At 42.6% G+C, this 21,649-nt stretch overlaps 1 protein-coding gene across 4 annotated transcripts in view; it reads right to left on the bottom strand.

The window, feature by feature from the left end:
- Nucleotides 1–19,744: 19,744 nt before the first annotated feature.
- The window catches only part of NGF (nerve growth factor), a 48,519-nt gene continuing 46,614 nt past the window's right edge, over nt 19,745–21,649 (bottom strand). For all 4 annotated transcript variants that reach the window (XM_073319532.1, XM_073319535.1, XM_073319533.1 and 1 more), the window contains one exon: nt 19,745–20,597. In XM_073319532.1, the coding sequence (XP_073175633.1) occupies nt 19,857–20,585 (729 nt within the window). In that variant the 5' untranslated portion in view covers nt 20,586–20,597 and the 3' untranslated portion in view covers nt 19,745–19,856. The remainder of the gene's footprint in view (nt 20,598–21,649) is intronic.

The raw sequence follows: 21,649 nt of genomic DNA, 5'->3' as shown, positions 1-21,649 counted from the left end.
GCCAGCCCGGTGAAAATGAGCGAGTGAGTGAGGGTGGGGAGAGCGAGTGACAGAGGGAGGAGGGGGTGGAGTGAGCGGGGGTGGGACCTCAGAGGAGGGGCAGGGTAAGGGTATTCGGTTTTGTGTGAGTAGAAAGTTGGCAGCCCTAGGCCCAAGTGAAGTGCAGGCCTTAAAGAGGCTCCAGCAACACCACCCTGGGGGCACTGCTCTATACCAGGGCAGACACAGACTTACAGCTAGCCCAGAAGGGGCTGGGGGCTGAGGACTGAGCCCATAGAAAGGGCTAAGGATACCAACAAGGTCTGATAGGCCCTGGTGGATCTTTGTTGCCCCAGAAGGGGTTCTGTCATGTGATGAGACTGCGTGACTCGGCCAGAGGGCTGAGCCACTGAAGATCTGCCTGACGAGGGCAACAGCCAACCGGGGTGCCAGAAAAGGAAAGTGTGCAGGTTTGCACTCGGCCAACAGGAAGCGCTGGGTCAGTGTCCCCATCGCACTCCTGTACTGTTTAAAACAACTGTTTGGGTTTAGCCTGCATTAAAAGCTATTTTATACTCCTATGGCACTAGAACACATACCCCTTTATGCCAGGTCTGGAGTTAGGACTTCACAGCGTCAGTGTCAAAGTAACCAGCTAATCACATCACAGAAAGTGCATACAACAGATACTTTTAAGGAAACGGTCATGGTTGGATTTAGTCTCAAGCTACTCTATTTTCAAGTAACAGAAAAATAACCTTTAATTCCCATTAAAACAAAAACCATCTCGGGAAATATTTAGCTTGTGGCTGATGTGTACACACTTTTTGGTAAAATCTCCAACACACAGACCCACCTGAAACACATGGATCCACTTGCAGACTTTATTTTGCCATATTTTAAGGCACAAAGGAATTAATTACAAGCAAAAGAGACTCACTGAAATCCCAGAAAAACTCCCCAGAGATGGAGCTAAGAATGTACAGTAAAACAGCTCCTTTTGGTCAACTCTTTGTTGAGTACATCATGTTTTAAAATAATGGAATTCTTGCTCTCCTTTTGCTGATCTAGGGGAGAAATATTGTAACATTAAATGTGGGTGCACACAGTGACATGATGTAAACCATCAGCTGATATGGAAGTCAGCATCTCTAGTGGTTCAAGCACAGAAATAGGAATCTGAAAATCTGAATTTTGGTCCTGGTTCTGCTATGACTTGCTGTGTGATCACTGGGAGTTCGCTTTACCTTTCCATCCCTAAATTCCTTATCTCAATGATGAGGACAATAAATATTAAAGTTTTCAAAATGATTTGAGATCTTTGGATGAAACTAAATAAATACAAAATCTTAGAGGGCACTGGTTAGTTAATATGGGAAATGAGTGTAGCAATGTTATTGGTAAGCAACATATATATGTATGTTTGTGTATTTGTATACTTATGAAATGTTTCTTTATATTATTACAAATATATGGAATAATACAAATGCTACATTCGTGCACGGACCATATAGAAAAGGATGAAGGGCAGCAGAAAACAATTCACAGTTTAATTAATTTATGCAGTCTTATTGAGAAACGGTATATAAAAAAGACTATTTCATTTCCATTAAAGAACACTGAACTATTTGCAGAATAGTCTAACACGTTGTCCAGTTTTCGGTGATTGCAATATGCCAGGTCCCTACTGTAAGGGGTGAAAGCATTTATTTTCCTTCCCTCCTCAACATCAGCTCCCTCCCAAAATACAAACTGAAAAAATTTAACTCAAAATGAATTATTTAGAAATCAAAAATGTGCTCTTTTTTAATGTTTAATCATCTCCAATCTTCAGGGGTCTCTGTCCTTCCTCACATTGTCTCTGTTACTATGCTAATGAATGCCTTGCATTATTTCCCATTAGAATAATCACTTTCTTTACAATACTTGGCATTTCCAAAGATAATGCTGTGAAGAGGCGGTGGATCTTGAGGTGTCATTTCTCCAGTACAGTGCCCCAGAATAACACCAGCATATGCTGACTGCACCAAAAATATTACTGTTCCAGATTATTAAAACAAACATAAGGCAGAACAATAGATACATGAGAACTGAGCAGCAGTTTAGCATGTATGGTACCACTAAGGTGTGCACAACTATGGTCTTCGGTATCAGAAACATCAAGCGTTGGTTGTTCAGAACAAAATGAATTCCGCGTGTTTGGCCCTGCACATATGTTTCTCATCAGCCAAGCTGCCCTTCTTGGGTTTTGAAGAGTTTCTGTTTGAAATTTTCAGAGCTAGGGATGGAAAGACTGTTTAGCTCAGTGTGTAGAAATGAGGCTCATCCACAGCTGTAGAGAGTCCCAAAAGTCACTCCAAAATGCTGGGCAAGGTTTGGACAATTAATTTGTTTTGAATAATCCACATTCAAATTACATATTGTTTAGAGGAGGCAAAGGAAAATAATGTATGTTATGCTTTCAGCCACTGATGGCTACCCTGGTGCCTTTCCCTGGCATCCCTTGGCAGGGGCAGAGGCTTTTTCTATGAAAAAAGAGCACATTAACAAGGTACCAAGGCCTGTAAAGATCACTACTGCTCTCAGCATGTCAATGGACCCTATGTTCAGGGCCTTGGGCTGGCAGGCAGCAAAGCAAGAAAACTAAGAGAATGAATTTGTCAGGATTATTTTTGTTTTGGATTTTGGAGAACTTCCACTCACTTGTCTCTAGGACTTGCTACCTGTGCAGGCTTAAGGGGTAGAAGGACATGAGCACAGGATCATTTTGTACCTTTTTAAATGGAACCAAATTTCAGTTCCAGCTTGTCAAACATACAAATATTTTATGTCTCTAGAAATTGATGTTTAGGTAAAGAGTGAATAAGCAAAGTTTGCAGATCTCCCCTCTGATTTATCTGCCCATCCTTAAACCATCTGCCTGAGTTCCTCATTATTTAAATGTTTTTATCTTCTCTGTTGCTGTATGAAAGACCCACACAAACAGTGGAGAAACTAACTAAAAGTGGGAAATAGTGCAAGTTACTGTAAGCAAAGTTCTGTCAAATGCAGAAAGTAAACAAACCAAAAAGAGAGATTTTTCTCTGATCTGTCACCTCTATTCATTTTAGATATTACTTGTATGTTGAGAGTGATGCAATGTTTGCGTTGAAAGTGTGCCTTTAAGACAGCAATGCTGGGGATAAAGTCAGATGGTAGTGCTTATTGCAGGTAGGTTTCCTGCTCCAACAGCAAGTTGCTGACAGTCTCACAGTATAAAAGCAGCTGAATTTTTGAGCTGGTCTTTGTCCAGTTTTTACTTTTTACTGATATAAAAGATGGTGTGAGATAATTGGAGTTGGTGAGTTACTCATAACGAGAAAGACTTTATGTGGAAAACTGGAAGTGCTGTTGTCTGAAATTTCTGGACTTTCTTTTAATGTTAATTGGTTCAACTATAATCAAAGTAAAGTTGTTTGTTCCACTGCAACTTTCAAAGAAATAAAATAACCCTTGTTAGGTTTGTTGTGTTTGGCTCCAGTGCTTTGCTTTCAAAGTGAATTGGAGTGAACGCCTGTGTCCCCTAGCTCAGAAGATTGAACTTTCATCGCCACAAAGTCAATAAACATCCCCATTCAGAATAATACTTTCCCAGCAGACTCTGCCTTCCCCACATTGCTGATCACTTTAAAACCTCAGTCAGCAATATTTTTTTAGAAAAGGACTGCAATTTTCTCTTTCTTTCTTCTCCTTTTCTTGTGTTTCCTTGTTATAAAGATAGAAGAAAATGATGGAGGACAAAGGACATGTGGCTGTGCTCAAACTGTTTTCTCTTTTCTGTTTTAATTCCTCCTTGTAGCTAGCTGGTTCTCTACAGAAGTGATTCTTGGAAGACATTTTCATTCTAAGCCCTTATTTTACGTAGGATATAACTTTCTCTCAGATTACATTTTGGGCTATAATTTCTCATGATTGTTGTCATTCCAAATGTGAGGCATCTTAGAAAGTTTGTGTAAAATCTGTCTGGCTGATTTTTATTTATCCTAGCTGGAAAAGGCAGTTTTTCACACTTTCAAAAAAGTGACTAGAGGCCATTTTTTTCACGGATAACTCAGAAACAAGTTAAATTTTAAAACGTTAGGGTTGGCATAGATAGTGCATTGTCCTTAGTGAGGGGTACGGCTTTGCTTGAAAAAAACTGGTTATGAATTTAAGTTGTAAATGAGTGAACATAGTATATTGTGCGCACATGCAGTCTCCTCTTTTCTTAACACAGCCAGTCACAGCCTCCCATGCTCAACACATTAGTTCCCATTAGCTACCTTAAAACTCATCCAAAGGGGCCCAGTTCCAATGTGAGGTGTTCTAAGGGCTGTTCCCTTAAGTGCACTGGGCCCTACGCAGCATGCCAAACTGCACTGCATATACAGTGTAATGATCACAGTCAGGTGATTTACTAACATGTCCATCTTTTTATCTCATTCCCATTTCTCTTTCTTTAAGCTTTCCCCCGCCCCCAAAGAAATGCAAAATTAAATTAATGGAGCATTAATGGTGATTTAATTTCAATAGATGGTTCCAACAGCACCCCAGAACAGCCAGATTGTGCATATATTTAAAAGACACTAAAGTTAAAGCTGCACATAGTAATATAGAATGTTGCATATGCACAAGGGAAGGGGTAGGGGAAGTACAATTGCTGTGGGGACCATAACTTTGAACGGCTTACTTTTGAGTAGGATTAGCTAGTAGCCCATTGATGTATTTGCATTTGTGTTCCTTTAGTGTGTGAGTCAGAACATAGTTAAACTCCTGAATCATGCAGCTCCTGTCATAATTAGAGACAATAATGAAGGTTTTTATATTTATTGATTAATGGATCTTCCCTCACAAGGGATTTGGGATGGTGCACATTCCTTCCTTTCCTCAGCTGCTTAAATCATCCCCAGAGTCTGAAAAATTCCAGTACTAGCTGCACAAAACCCAATTAAATGAAAAGATGATTCAATAAGAAAAAAAACCAGATGCATGTGATCAGTAGCATGCAGCCAACACACAGGCAATCCATGAAGAATCTCAGAGCATCTGTGGTAAATTCATCACCAACTAAAGCTATCACAATTTCATTGGTCTTACTCCCCAACTCACTCCCCTTAGCCCTACAATTGTATGAATAATTTGTCAAGTTGTGCCCCAATTTAGATTGCAAACTTTTGGGTAGGGACTGTATAATTGCTGGAAAAGGCCTACCATGTGTATTATGCCATGTAAAAGTCATACCGAAAAAGAGGCGATCCCATGCAGTTGATGTAATGCAGGCAGCACACTTGGATCCTCTAGGCAGCACTGAATATAATTCAACAATTAAAGTGGTTAAAAAGTATTATATAGTGAAACACCAGTTTGCACAATGATTTGCTTATTGGCCAAAGCGAATTGCAGTGCTCACACTCTAGTGCTGGCAGAGGAAAGGCATCCGGGACAAGGCATCGCATTCCTTCTGTTTTGATGGCTAATCACTTAAAAGGGTGACTTGGCACCTAAGGAATAAGCAAGATTCTGACCCACTTGTAAGTGGGTATGAATGTAAGGAGCTAAGAGACTGTGAGTAAGATTCCTAGCCAAGAACAAGAAATAGCTGTCTGCACAGTGTAAGAGGATGCTCAATATGTTTAATCCCATTGAGCTGCCTTGATCGCCACATAATAGGATTACACCACCAGTATAAAACAAGCAGGCAGGTGTGTGGGATGTAGAGAAGCATTTTAATGAAGTATCCAATTCTAGCTCTCCACAGGGGGCCCCATCTCTGCTCCACTGCTTGGCCAAGTTTCACGTAATTAGGTTGGCAGGTACCCAAACATGTTCCACAAGGGAGAAGCCAAATACAATGTGAACTAAGCCCACGGTTCTCTGGCACTCTCAGATACAGTGCTCCACATTCATTCTCACAGGGCAGGGCACCAGTCTCTATCCAGCAACACAGGGAGATGCTCAGAGATTCACTTTAGCAGACAACAAGCTGTAAAACATCAATAAAAATATTCTCAAATCTGAGAAATGTCAGCACTGACCAGGGAAGAAGAAATGAGACAAGTCGATGATACAAACAGGCCTGTAAAGCAAATGTTTGTGTTAAGTTGGTTAAGTGCTGACAGCATGCTCAGTGTTGTGCAAGGTGAGTAAGAGGGGAAGGCATCATTAATCATAAGGGGAAAAGACAAAGGATTTTATTCATCATCACAGACGGAGCTGTGCTTGTGTGGTGATTCACCCCTGGGTGAAGACAAACAGCAATATTGCCACCACCCTCCACTGGAGAGAGCACTTCTAGGCTCCAACTGGGATTCCAAAGAAGCCTTAGTCGAGGCCACGCCGGTCAGCTCCAGGTCACTGGCAGAATGGGGTCTGTAGTCCTGCCACTCTGCTCAAGGTGAGCTTTGCTCCAGCAGGGGCTGCTGCCTCAGTTCTCCCGGTTGAACCTGGGCAGCGATTCAGGTTGCCTTCTGGTCTCTGCCTTTTACACAGAAATATTTTTGGCAGATACATTTCCAAAGTCAGTTTATGGCTGGTAAAAGGTGTAATATCAGCAGTCTTAGAGACTGAAGTCATCGGTGTATCCTAAAAATAGGTACAGCAAGGGTCATGGCAGAGCAAGCTTTCCTCTCACACTGCCCCCTACAAGCATCTACAACCCTGATCCCTTAAGAAATAAAGAGAACAATTGTAACAGAATAACGAACTGCTGATTGTATTTAATCCTAAGAAATACAGCCCCAGTTACAAGCACTGCTTCTTTCCTTCTGTTGTTGGCAGCTTTAAACAGAGCCTGAGGTAGATGGGCTCTGGAGGAAGTGTTTTCCAAGAGTTACAGACACAGATGTTTTGGAAATTTAAACAGGCTGTCAAAACTAATATTTTGTAAGTAAAGAGCTGTTTGCATTTAAAGTGATAATAATACCATTTAATTCAGTGGTTTTTTATTTGTGGAGAGAGCAAATTTAACCCTCTAGATCATCCCTGCACAAGTCCTTTGGTCTTTGGCAGGCATGGCCCAGGAACCACTTGTTACCAAGGTTTTCAATGAAGTGTAAAATCAGTGATGTTCCCATCACATGCTACTTGTAGTATGTCTATGACTTTCCTGCACCTACTAAGACAGTAAAGTCCTGAGATCTCTTCCTAGCTCCTAATTTCTGCAAGAAGGGGTGAGGGAAATCTTCAAAACTAATTAAAAATATCAAATTCAGTGAGGAAATACTCAATGCAAACTTTTAAACATTTGGGAAGACTACAAGGAACATGTTCCCATTGTGACAGAAAAGTGAGGGAGTTTGCATTTGAATGGGATAGTGGAAAACAATCCTTACAGGAGCTATTAGCACTAGTGGAAGATTAAAGGCACCATATCTCATCCAAGGAATTTTGACTCATCCCCAGGGTTTGCCATGGAACAAAGAACTCAAGGAGATGAACCTCTGGTGCACAAGGTCCTGCTCTTGGAAAGCCAGCCTCTCTATCTAAGTGTAAGATTGTAATCATCTGGACCCATGGAAAAGAAGCCCCTGAGGAATTCCACCATGATTTCAACAATTTCCATCCCACCACCAACCTCAGCCTGGTCCAGTCCACACAAGAGATCCACTTCCTGGACACTACAGTGCTAATAAACAATGGTCACATAAACACCACCCTATACCGGAAACCTACTGAATGCTATTCCTACCTGCATGCCTCCAGCTTTCACCCTGACCACACCACACGATCCATCGTCTACAGCCAAGCTCTGCGATACAACCGCATTTGCTCCAACCCCTCAGACAGAGACAAACACCTACAAGATCTCTGTCAAGCTTTCTTACAACTACAATACCCACCTGCAGAAGTAAAGAAACAGATTGATAGAGCCAGAAGAGTTCCCAGAAGTTACCTACTACAGGACAGGCCTAACAAAGAAAATAACAGAACGCCGCTAGCCGTCACCTTCAGCCCCCAACTAAAACCCCTCCAACGCATTATTAAGGATCTACAACCTATCCTAAAGGATGACCCAACACTCTCACAAATCTTGGGAGACAGGCCAGTCCTTGCCTACAGACAGCCCCGCAACCTGAAGCAAATACTCACCAACAACCACATACCACACAACAGAACCACTAACCCAGGAACTTATCCTTGCAACAAAGCCCGTTGCCAGTTGTGCCCACATATCTATTCAGGGGACACCATCACAGGGCCTAATAACATCAGCCACACTATCAGAGGCTCGTTCACCTGCACATCCACCAATGTGATATATGCCATCATGTGCCAGCAATGCCCCTCTGCCATATACATTGGTCAAACTGGACAGTCTCTACGTAAAAGAATAAATGGACACAAATCAGATGTCAAGAATTATAACATTCATAAACCAGTCAGAGAACACTTCAATCTCTCTGGTCACGCAATCACAGACATGAAGGTCGCTATCTTAAAACAAAAAAACTTCAAATCCAGACTCCAGCGAGAAACTGCTGAATTGGAATTCATTTGCAAATTGGATACTATTAATTTAGGCTTAAATAGAGACTGGGAGTGGCTAAGTCATTATGCAAGGTAGCCTGTTTCCTCTTGTTTTTTCCTCCCCCCCCCCCCCAAGATGTTCTGGTTTAACTTGGATTTAAACTTGAAGAGTGGTCAGTTTGGATGAGCTATTACCAGCAGGAGAGTGAGTTTGTGTGTGTATGGGGGTGGGGGGGATGTGAGAAAACCTGGATTTGTGCAGGAAATAGCCCAACTTGATTGTCATGCACATTGTGTAAAGAGTTGTCACTTTGGATGGGCTATCACCAGCAGGAGAGTGAATTTGTGTGGGGGGGTGGAGGGTGAGAAAACCTGGATTTGTGCTGGAAATGGCCCACCTGATGATCACTTTAGATAAGCTATTACCAGCAGGACAGTGGGGTGGGAGTAGGTATTGTTTCATATTCTCTGTGTATATATAAAGTCTGCTGCAGTTTCCACGATATGCATCTGAGGAAGTGAGCTGTAGCTCACGAAAGCTTATGCTCTAATAAATTGGTTAGTCTCTAAGGTGCCACAAGTACTCCTTTTCTTTTTGCGAATACAGACTAACACGACTGTTACTCTGAAATTGTAATCATCATCATCATTTAAATAACAGCAGTGTAGAAAGGTGCCGAAGTTGCAAATTTTATTGCAGGACAAACACCAAGAGAACAACACTAGAGATATTTTGCTTTATAACTATACGAAAATTCCCACAGGAGCCAGTGGGTTTAATCAGGGGAAAGCACAAATCCAATGTACAGTAATTCCGATATGACGTGAAGAGGCTGTTATATTCACTATTGGGCAACTTATATAACTGCTCTGGGAAACTGAAGCTTGTGACAGAGTCACCAGCTGAGGGTCTGGTATCAACAGCATTTCTTTTTATCACATGAATTTAATAAGGGAGAAGCCAATGTGGTACACACAGGTTGTGGAGGTAGTATTTAGGGTATGAGTGGCTCTTGTCTTGTAATGGGACTCTTGGCTGTGATCGTGTTGAACTTCCTCTGTACTGTAATAACAATAAAAAGCGTCTGAGCAGGACCTCAAAAACCATAACCTGCCTGTGGGGTGGGAATGTTAGAAAGAGATTTCTGGTGTTCCAGGTTCTCGCATCAATTCAGTAAGCAAAGCAGTAATTACTCATCCAACAGGATTTCACCCTTTCATGTTTCAAAGACTCCAGAAACCCATTTAGTCACAGCAGTGATGAGACAGTGAGTCCCCTATTAGGTGATGGAAACTGATTATAATCCTCACCCACTCCATCCTACAGGAGAATGAACTGCATTCCCTATGGCAAAATCTACACTTTCACCCCTTAGTCCAGTTAGTGAGCAGTGCTGGATTCTTCATCCCAGTGTGTCTAGTGTTGTGCTTGGTTAAAGGTGATGCCAGGAAGGTCACTTCCACTCTGCTGAGATGGAGCATATTCTGTTTGTTGGTTTGTTTTCTCTCTCTCAGAATCTATGGGTGAATTTGGTACTCTTGCAAGAAATAATTCACCCATCTCCACTCAGAATCACATGCCTGATTCACAGCCCTCCTAGCAACCGTGATTGGCTTCAAGTGGCTTCTATATTGCTATTGGCTTTTCATGTTTGTAACACTGATGTTAAGAAAAAAGCAAGACACAACACAATCCAAACACGCCTAATGGCAGTTAATTATCTCACTCTCTACAAATGTCACTGAAATCCTGACAGGCATCTTAATAACCCAGTTCCCAAAGAGAATCGAGAAAACTAGATGCACAAAACCTACATCTCACACAGGAAATGGCGAGTTGTGGATGCCTGGGCCACTCTTGTGAAATGAGGAGCTGCCTGCTAACTACTCCCTTCACACTGAACACAGGTCCTGTGGTTCTCACATGTAGAAGTTCTTCTCTCCAAGTTCCCATCTATGCAAACACTTTGGTGGGACACTCAACGCATCTCCTGGTGGAGGGGCTGCAAACCCTCCAACCCGTCTGGATTGAACAAAAGAGTCTTGAAATGCTGTAGAAGTTCACATGATGGACTGAAGATCATGAAAATACTGTGTACAGATCACAGTGTCCCAGATACCCTCTGCATACAGCAGAAACAAAGGGAATGTGGTGTATAGCTTGGGAAGGTGTATGTGGATTGAGGTTTTTGTGATAATTTTGTGAATTGCTAGTATCTTGGATTATTCTAATTCTTTCAGACTTCCTCAATAAACAATATGTATTAAAAAGTTATATAATAGAATATCAGGGTTGGAAGGGACCCTAGGAGGTCATCTAGTCCAACGCCCTGCTCAAAGCAGGACCAATCCCGAGCTAAATCATCCTAGCCAGGGCTTTGTCAAGCTGGACCTTAAAAACCTCTAAGGAGATTCCACCACCTCCCTAGGTAATCCATTCCAGTGCTTCACCACCCTTCTAGTGAAAAATTTTTCCTAACATCCAACCTAAACCTCGCCCACTGCAACTTGAGACCATTCCTCCTCCTTCTGTCATCTGGTACCACTGAGAACAGTCTGGATCCATCCTCTTTGGAACCCCTTTTCAGGGAGTTGAAAGCAGCTATCAAATCTCCCATCATTCTTCTCTTCTGCAGACTAAACAATCCCAGTTCCCTCAGCCGCTCCTCATAAGTCACGTGCTCCAGCCTCCTAATCATTTTTGTTGCCCTCCGCTGGACTCTTTCCAATTTTTCCACATCCTTCTTGTAGTGTGGGGCCCAAAACTGGACACAGTACTCCAGATGAGGCCTCACCAATGTCGAATAGAGGGGGACGATCACGTCCCTCGATCTGCTCGCTATGCCCCTACTTATACATCCCAAAATGCCATTGGACTTCTTGGCAACGAGGGCACACTGCTGACTCATATCCAGCTTCTCGTCCAGTGTCACCCCTAGGTCCTTTTCTGCAGAACTGCTGCCTAGCCATTCGGTCCCTAGTCTGTAGCGGTGCATTGGGTTCTTCCGTCCTAAGTGCAGGACTCTGCACTTGTCCTTGTTGAACCTCATCAGACTTCTTTCGGCCCAATCCTCTAATTTGTTCAGGGTCCCTCTGTATCCTATCCCTGCCCTCCAGTGTATCCACCTCTCCTCCCAGTTTAGTGTCATCCGCGAACTCGCTCAGTATAGAGCTCTAGCTCCAACACTGCTAACGCTGAAGACAGTAGATTCAGCCTTTGTATTTTACCTATAAGAAAAGTTGTATGTGATTATTGAAGCCCAGGACTGCGTTTACTTGCATTTATGATGCCGAAATTGATCTGAAAACAGTCCAGGAGAAAGGATTTATTTATATAAATTGCATCTCATTGATAGGCAGGAGCACTGGTGGATATTGTGAAGGAAGAGCTTGTTAAACATTATATAATGTTTTATGCCCGTAAGCTATACTTGTCACAATGGCATTTAATATGTTGAAAGCTCAGCAGAGGAAATCTTATCACTAATTAAATTGTTCTGAACCAGAACAACGTCAGCTCTTTTCCTTGGTTTGTTTCTTTCTTAATCAAAGACAAACATTTAGCACAGCGGAAAAATATAACCTAGTGACTTAACGTCTACGTCCAGGCTACGTCCATGTCCCCCTCACAGCTGCTTATGTGTGGGGCCCTTCCAAATTCACGGTCCATTTTGGTCAATTTCACTGTCATTGGATTTTTAAGATAATAAATTTCATGCCTATTTAAATCTGAAATGTCACAGTGTTGTAATTGTCGGGGTCCTGACCCAAAAAGGAGTTGTGCACGGAGGTCGCAAGGTTATTGTAGGGGGTGGGGTGCGGTGCTGCTACCCTTCCTTCCGCGCTGCTGCTGGCGGGGCGCTGCCTTCAGAGCTGGGCAGCTGGAGAGCGGCGGCTGCTGGCCGGGAGCCCAGCTCTGAAGGCAAAGACACTGCCACCAGCCCTGCAGAAGTAAGAGTGGCATGGCATGGTATTGCCACCCTTACTTCTATGCTGCTGTTGGCAGGGCACTGCCTTCAGAGCTGGGCAGCTGGAGAGCAGCAGCTGCTGGCCGGGAGCCCAGCTCTGAAGGCAAAGACACTGCCACCAGCCCTGCAGAAGTAAGAGTGGCATGGCGTGGTATTGCCACCCTTACTTCTATGCTGCTGTTGGCGGGGCGCTGCCTTCGGAGCTGGGCGCCCAGCCACCAATTGCTGCTGTCCGGCCACCCAGCTCCGAAGGCAGCACAGAAGTAAGGGCAGCAATACCGCAATGCCCCTAAAATAACCCCATGACCCCATTTTGGGTCAGGAGCCCCAGTTTGAGACACGCTGGTCTCCCCCGTGAAGTCTGTGTAGTATAGGGTAAAAGCACACAAAAGACCAGATTTCACGGGGGGGAGACTGGCTTTCACGATCCGTGATGCATTTTTTAATGGCTGTGAATTTGGTAGGGCCGTGCTTATGTGTGAGAGATCAGAGCCAACATCCAAGCGGCAGAGGGCATTTACAAGAAGTGTGTCTCATCCCAGCCAGGTCAATCAGAGAAAGAAATTTTATTAAATCATAAGTTGGGGTTTTCTTGTACTCAAAAACAATCATTTGGGGAATAAAATAAAAACATTAGTTTTTAGTACCTTAGTACTTAGTACATTAGTACCTTAGAAACCTGTTATGTGAACATCAGCTGAGGACATATCAAACCAGACTCTCCTGCCGACTTCCTGTAAGCCAATGGAGTAACGCTGGGGGTGAGTAGCACTATTGGATCTGATGAGAGAATAGCTTGCTACAAGGAAAAGGGCAGACAAGTCACTTAGAGAAGGCTTTCACATTCTACATACAGCCAGTTTATCTCATCTGATGTCTACACCACTTTCTGGATTTTGTCAAATTTTTTTTTCTAGAGATTGGCATATATGGTACAGAGTTCCTATTCTACACGACTGAGTTCCTGGATGCCTTAGTTAACTTCACTTGGTCAAAGAGGAAAAGAAATGTGTCCAAGTTCTTAATATGCATTTTTATATGTTCAGAAGTGGTTGAATGTTCTTCTAATATTTATGGTTTTATCTAGTGATCCTGTATCTTTAAAGAAGTGAGTCTCATTCTCCATCTGGCACTTTGCTTCCTGCGTCCAGACAAATAGTGTCTTTTCCAGTGTATTTCCATCTGTAATCACATTGTATGTATCTGGCTGTGACATCACAAGGTCTTCTGGGTACCAATAGAAATTTTAAAAAAAGAAAGGGAAATAAGAGAGATTACAAAGTGCAAATTCTTTCCAGTTAATAACAACAAATAAAGATCATCCTGACCAAAAATGTTTCTGAAAACGCCAGAGACTCAAGACAACAGGATATGCCAGAGGCAGCAAAGAAGAGTTAGTGAAATAACTCAGACGTCTACTTTTCGCACTTGACTCCTGGCTACCCAAGTGGTTTCTTTTGTGTGAACTGATCGAAAAAGAGTGAAATGTCCAAATGATTTACACAGTGATGATCATAATCAGAACCCACACAATGATTTTTCTGCTGTTGTAGCATGAAAGAATATAAGTGACTTGGTGATGTCATCAGATGAAATCAGAGAATATATGAAGCTCAGATTTGTTAATTGCTCCGGGGATACTTTAAGTGGATGTGCCAGTGTTTTATAAATATTTCCCATCATCATCCTCAACTGGCAGTTACTTGTTCAGATCCAATATTTGCCTTACCCACTCAGCTAATCATCTATAGAGATTATAATTATGTTTCAATCTACTGTCTGTCATTATTATTCTATCTCTCATAAACATTCTGACAGTGATGTTAACAATGAGCTGGGAGTGTTTCCCTTAGTCTGTCAGGAAAACAACTTCAAACTAACATAGTCAGATCTGTTGGGAATAGATGGAGAGAGAACCTGAGAAATTATTTAGAAGGCAGCGTACCAGTCAGTGATGAATTTGCTCTTTTGGTTGCCCTGGATCACAACTGAAATGTTGCAGCTGGGTCCCCGTAAAGGCCTGAAGTAAAATCCCTGTCCTCAGCTTCTGCACTGGCACCAAACAGGCAAAGCTGTAAGTATCTCATGCAGCTAACCGCTGGAGTCAGTTTGTTGATTAATAGTATAGCCAACTGATTGAATATGCTTGCGTTCATTATTAAGAATGTTCAAGAGACCAACTAACCAAATTTAGCCAAATTTACCATCTAAAGACAAAACACAAAGGAGACATACATACCCTCTGTCTGGGAAGCAATTCTTGCCTCACAGGATGTTCACCTTACACAGAAGGTATGCTTCAAAGACTCCTCCCACAAAACAACTTATATTTATGTCATGGCTTTTTACAAGTTAAAGAGCACTTTATAGCTCACCTAAGATCCGACCCACTAATTCCTTAACGTGCTTGTCTGTACCTTCCCTTAGCCCAGTTTTGTATGCCACACTCCAAACAGTGGGGTGTAGAGGTACAGCCTGTGCTAGGGCACACCATTCGTGATCTCGGCTTTGACAGGCTTCCTGTTTTCTGTCGTCAATGCTGACCTCAGCTTTGCACAGCGTTGTGGAATACATACCATGGGTAAACAGAACGGTGCGAAGAGCATAATATATTCAGTTTACTTCCCAACACATATACATATATAATGTATATTGAAACCATGCACATACCACCCGTTGACGTGGTGTATACTGCACCTCTCATATATGGAGTGTCTAACAAGTGGTTACAGCCCTCCAGGGATATTGACCTTTGTGACCCTGCTCCAGGTCATGTGACTGAGGACAGGCCATAAAGTTCAGTCTCTTCCAGCACCCTTATTACACCGTCCATGTCGGAATGCAGGGGGCACAGTGGTGCAGAGGCCAGGGAGCAGCTAGGCGCCCCACTGTTCACAGCTCCCCGGAGTCAGAGTCCTAACCAGGTGCAGCGGTGCAAAACGCCACCTTTGGCAATCAGTATTCATGACTAGCATTCACAATCCATCATGTCAAATCCAAACTGGACTCATTTGTGGCTCCTTTTCTCTAACTTCTGGCCACTTCGTGTTAGCCCTCATTTACTGTTGCTTGGAGCACTGGCCCATCTGGACTCATATGTCAACGGGTTCTGCTACAAAATGAGAACGAAGGTAATGAGAACCCAACGCTCACTCCTTATGTCTAGTGCCAAGGTCAATATTGATGTTAGTTCCTGAGCACTGAATTGAGTGGGAGGAGAGAAGATTAACTAATTGTCAGTTTGTTTATGCTTAAACAGGCTTCTTTTCCTCTGCAAGGTCAGAGTGCTGGTTTGAAAGAAGTTGGTACAGTTCCCTTTACATAATAACACGAACAATACTGGAGCACGATTATATCTTTCACTGAAGAAATACTATAGTGATGCCTGTCTCCATCAATTGTTTATGGGCCCAAAGCCCTCCAGGACGTGTCAGAAATCCACATACTATTCTGCAGTTTGCATTTGGATCTCTAATTAGGATAACACATGTGAGAAAACACCCATAACAAGGCAATTGTCTCTTGTGTGCACATCTGCCGCTGTTGAAGAGTGTAGATTATTCCAGCTAAAGTTTTCATTAGATTAAGTTGACTTTTTCCTCCAGAGATGCCTTTTTTTCAGACAGTACATTACAGCATTTTGTCTTGTTTTACTAAGAGTGCCCACGTTTGATACACGCCTTCCTTCTGGCCCCCTAGTGGCAGGTCAGTAGGATGTTACATACAGATACACAAACTGCGTCATGCAAGCCTCTGTCTTCTGTAGGTCAGTGTCAAGAAGCAGCTTCTCCATTGACCTGTAAAAGGCAAGATTTCAGACAAGCATTTCAGTGTGAATGCAAATGTTCCTTCCAGACAGTCAGCTTTTGTGTTGGAACCTGCTCACACCATTAATAAGAAAATCTCCTAGAAACTATAATTTAAGAAAAGTTGTCATCTAGTTTTTTAGTGACTTCCCAATCATGTCTCTCACTGACACTTGATTGGCTATAAATCCTCTGAAGCATGGGAAGCAGGAGGTCATGGAAGTTGTTGTTGCCAACTAACTAAAGAATAACTGAGATTGTTTTTTTATTTTTAAACCACATTCTTTAAATATGACAGTGTAAACATGCTGCCTTCTGAAAAGTAGAATAAATGACATGAATACTGCCCTGGGGAACTTCACAAATCCAGTTTCAGTGATGGCAGCACCGTATATGCGGTATTGAGTGGCTATCCAAGCCAACTGCTTCAAGGTGAAAGCACAAATACCAGGTTAGATTGCAATATTTTTGTTACTAACTCAACTAATTTTATTTCAAACTTTTCCTTTATTTACATTACCAAAAGATTACAGATTTGCATGGATAATACGTTTTCCTTTCCACAGATGTTCTTAATCTGCCACGTCCCCTGGGCAGCATACATCACTCTACCAAACACCTGCTTCTCTATTATGCATCACACTGGAGAGTGGGTCACGAGAAAAGTGGCCAGGCCATGAGAATAGGGATGCGTAGCCTTAGCAGTTCTGAGTGTCACAGGCTGGTGTTTGTAGCTATCTCTACTAAGTATGGAATTCTGAATTCCATGGTTAACTACAGTGTCAGGATCCAGGTGCATAAATTCCCTCTGGGAATTTTCTGATGATAAGGCAGAGACATCAACACATAGCACAGTTCCTTGGCCATGTTTCTGTACTAAAGGATGAAGCAATATTCTAATCTCAGTGGTGGGAGCACAATCAATCTCTGAGGCAAGAAGCTGAGTGTAATAAATCAGTACCCTCACTAAAAATATGCAAAACCACATGGAATAGCTGAATGTTTTACTAGTGGAAATTTTAATCAAAGTCAAGATTTATAATAATGATGACGGTTATTTTATCAGCAACTATAGGCCCCCTAGATTGAGCTTTGTTGGGACTGATCTCATCCTTGGCGAGAATTTGTTTTAAGGAGTAACAGAAAGAACTGCAAGTGGGCTGATTGTGGAAAGAATGCCAGCTCCCCAGATTCCTATTGCAATCAGAAGAAAGCCTATCTCAGAGTTCCACAACTCTCTGAAGAGACTCCAGGTCTTACACATGTTTCAGATTATCAACTACAATCTTGAGACAATGTTTGAGCTGCAGTTTTGTTATGTCAATGGTAAAATAATGGCAGAGTTTTGATAAACCATGAAAAGCTAAGACATACAGAGATTTTATTCTTTGCTAACTGCATTGCTCTCAGGTAAGGCAGAAGATCTGACTAGAACACATAATATGTAACATCATTCATTGCTGTGAGGTCCCCCTCCTTTCAAGGTTGCAACCAAAAAGCATACACAGGATTTAGCTCCGACTCTGGATATTTCTCTGCTTCAGTTGCTCTGCAGGTGGCATCTCATTCCATTACTCCTCAGCTGATCTGCAGGAGGTTGCCACTGTTAAGAGCACATTCCCAGCATAGTTGGGGGCTGCACCATTATCCATCACACCATGAATGTGCCTGTTTCACGTACATCCCTCCCCAGAGCAAGAATTAATGATTCTGGAGGCTTTGCACAGGGCAGAGTGAGAACCATATGATTCTGCCCTCCACCAGCCTTCTACCTAGCAGCTGTACATGCAAACTTTGCATCTACCTTGCTATTGAGAGGGAAAAACGTTAATCTGGTGCCTCTGTTCTGCACTATAACCAGCCACTAGAGGGGACTGGAGAGTAGCTTACTGCTGTTCTTCTCAAGCCTGAAAACACTCCTGCTTGAATGTGATAAACTAGCCCAAAGGTGGCTCAGACTGATAGGCCGGGATACATAGTACTAGGGTGACCAGATTAAACGGAGAAAATATTGGGACACATGGGGGATGCGGGACAAAGACCTAAAAATCGGGACAGTCCCGATTTTATTGGGATGTCTGGTCACCCTACATAGTACACCCCAATGGGCTGTCAGAATTTGTGATATATGCCTCCTGATGCCAGCCCAACTGGCAGTATTTTAATAAAAAGAATATTTTGTCTAGTTTTAGGTTATTTCCTGCTTAGTGAAAAGACAGTGAGACAGGATGGGTTTGGGGTTGGTTTCAGACAATGTGCGGCCTTCAGTGCAAACATCAATGTCTCTGTAAGTGAAGAATTGAGTGAAGAGATCAAAAGCTGCTGTCCCTCTTCACTGTTTGTATAGGCCAGGTAACAATGAGGGAGGTTTTTTAGAGGAAATAACAGTATTTGTGAGGTGGTGAAAGTTGGGAGATGGGTTCATCCTCTAGGGCTTGGCAGACACCAGACGAAAAGTCCTTGGAATACTTGTTTTGAAACAGTTTATTGGAGGGATAGCTGCTGCTTTTCCAAAGGAAACAATGGGAAGGTTTATAGATTTTGTTCAGATTGCAATGGATGGAACACACATTACAGGCCTCAGGCTGGCAGCTACACCAGGCCTATAAACCGTAGTGCTCTCAAGAGAGTGAGAGCAGAGAAACCATAAATGGGAGGAAAAAGAAAAGGAGGACTTGTGGCACCTTAGAGACTAACACATTTGTTAGTCTCTAAGGTGCCACAAGTCCTCCTTTTCTTTTTGCGGATACAGACTAACATGGCTGCTACTCTGAAACCTGTCATAAATGGGAGGGTGGTTTTTGGACCATTCTTACTGAAATATGGCCAAAAGATCTTTTTCTAACATTCGCTCCACGTTAAGGCACTGTCGTCAAGATCCAGCTTTAAGTGAATGCCTACAGTTAAGGTATACACCCCCGGAAATAGAGATTTCTGATTAAAACCATCATTAGTCCCATCACTCTAGTACAACTCATAAATGATACCATTATCAGACAAAAATCTGCATCTTGAGCAAAGTCATAGTCTTCTTTTCTCCAACATAACTTAGAGCTGGTTATTTTCATCATTGAAATATTGGGCAGTTTTCTCCGGCACACTGAGAATTTTACTCTGAAATATCCATAGTGGTATATAACTACTGTACACTGCACCAACAGTTCACAGGATCCTATGACTGACTAGAAGAATGGAGGGTAAAACCAGCAATATTTCTGTGGGTTTTTTTCACGCTTTCATGAGTTGGAGAAGAACATAGCATTCTGGAACAAGCCACATTTTCACACCAAAAAGGCAGGTTTTGCCTGTGAAGATTGGCTTTTTGTGGCAAAGAGTAGGGAGGGGGAGATGAAAAGTGCAAAATGTTTGTTTTTCACAGTACTCTAATGGCTAAGCTCTGTGACTGACAAGGCTGAGATGAACATTTCTCCAAAAGATTGTTATGTCATTACATTAAGTTCACAACACACAAGGAGTTTCCAAAAGAGTTTAATAAATAGCGAGGTTCTTTCTTTACTGTATAAACTATAAATATACCATGCAGTCCTTATAACTTAAAATAATTTACAGGCTGAGGTAGGGGGAATGGGAGGATGTGGGCATGAGTGTTTGTTCCATCTCAGGGTCTCACTGTTTTCCGGCTGAGCACGCACACACAGGCGGTATCGATTCGGATAAATCTCCAGGCTGCTTGCTTGCCTTCCATTGTCAGTGCTTTGACAAAGGTGTGCGTGGTGGTGCAGTAGGAATTCCAGTGCTTAGCATCAATTCCCCGGCACCCACTGGAGACTGGCTTAGGGTCCCTGCACTTGGTTTCGAAAAAGTACTGCTTGAAAACATTGTTGTTAATGTTCACCTCTCCCAGCACTGTCACCTCTTTGCCTTTGATGTCAGTAGCTGTGGTTTTGTCCCCAACCCACAGGCTGACGCTGTCACAAACTGAGAATTCTCCCCGGTGCAGCACAGGATGAGCAGTCCGCTTGGTTCGAATAGTCCTGTTAAGAGAATCTGCACTGCCCAGATACTCCATGTTCTGTCCATCCCCTAACACTGGAGGGGGCTGCGTGCTGAACAGAACCCGAGGGGATCGGAATCGTCTCTTTCTGAAAAGCTTTGGATCCACAGTGATGTTTGCTGCCTGTCCAGCTTCTCTGCTGTCTACCTTCCCAGCAAGGTGATGATTGGCTGTGTGTGGAGCTGCCTTGGGACTGGGATTTGCTTTAGTCCGATGGATATTTGGAATGGTGGGTCCTGCAGGAAACCCCCATGGAGCATTGTCCTCTGACTTTGGTGCTGCCTGTATGCCGAGCAAAAAAGCTATAATCAGAGTGTAGTACAGCATGGACATTACGCTATGCACCTAGAATGAAACAAAAACTGAGGGTTACTACAAGTGACACGGACGTGAACCGAAAGCACTTGTGCTACATGAAAAGTGCCCGCTCTGACCTTGACGGGGTTTACTGATCTAATGCTGCTAATGACAATGACTTTGCTGGATATTTAGTACTGTAATGCTGATCATACAGATCTCATCAGGTATTCATGTGAGTCCCAGATGTTCTTCCAGAAAAGCTCATTCAACCAGCACTAATGTGCTTAATAAAGTAGGAATCCAAGGAAATAATGGCTTGATTATAATTAATTCCTTTGGTATTTGTTATTAGAACATTGTATATGAAGCACTTGTTTGGGGTTATTAATGTGGAGACCATAGGATAAGAAGGTGTTCTCTGGAGTACATATCTCCATTGATACTTTTCTCAAGCTCTTTGACAATGGCTACTGCCACTCTGGGGCCATTTTGGGCACAGCACTGGGAGTTATGGGTAGAGAAACACCCTTCTTTATTCGGACAGTCATGATCAAGTTCAAGTTCCACAGACGTCACTGAATAGAGAAACAAGGCCAGGGCTTGTCGCTCTGGAAACTGGAGAATATGCACATCTGTTTGGGTGTGGAAAAATGTAAAATAAATTTCTAAAAATTCTTCAAGAACAACGTTATGCCACAAGTCCAGTGACAGTGAAAGCTGCATCAAGCAACACAGACGTGTGTTAGGTAATGAATCAGTAGTGGGCATCCTATGAATAAGAGAGACATTCAAAACATAATCTGAAATTGCACTTAAGGGCAGACATTGAATTTCCCCTGCGAAGCATTAATAAGTAGAGACAGGGTATAAACAGAACAAAAACTATCAAGCCAGACTCCTCCCCTGTCTCAGTGTCTCATTTTGCCTGACATGTTTCAGCTGGCTTTGGATTTCACTGCATGTCCGGCAGGCACGCACTGACTGGACAAACATGGTTTCACAGGGGAAAATTCAAACTCTGCAATTTAGCTCTAATTTCCCATAATGTTTTAATATTTTTTTGGACATGGATCACTTATTACTAAAGCTCCCCCCGC

This window comes from Lepidochelys kempii, chromosome 21 (assembly GCF_965140285.1).
Source record: "Lepidochelys kempii isolate rLepKem1 chromosome 21, rLepKem1.hap1, whole genome shotgun sequence".
NCBI classification, from domain to species: domain Eukaryota; kingdom Metazoa; phylum Chordata; order Testudines; family Cheloniidae; genus Lepidochelys; species Lepidochelys kempii.
This window is presented reverse-complemented; position numbering and strand designations above follow the sequence as displayed.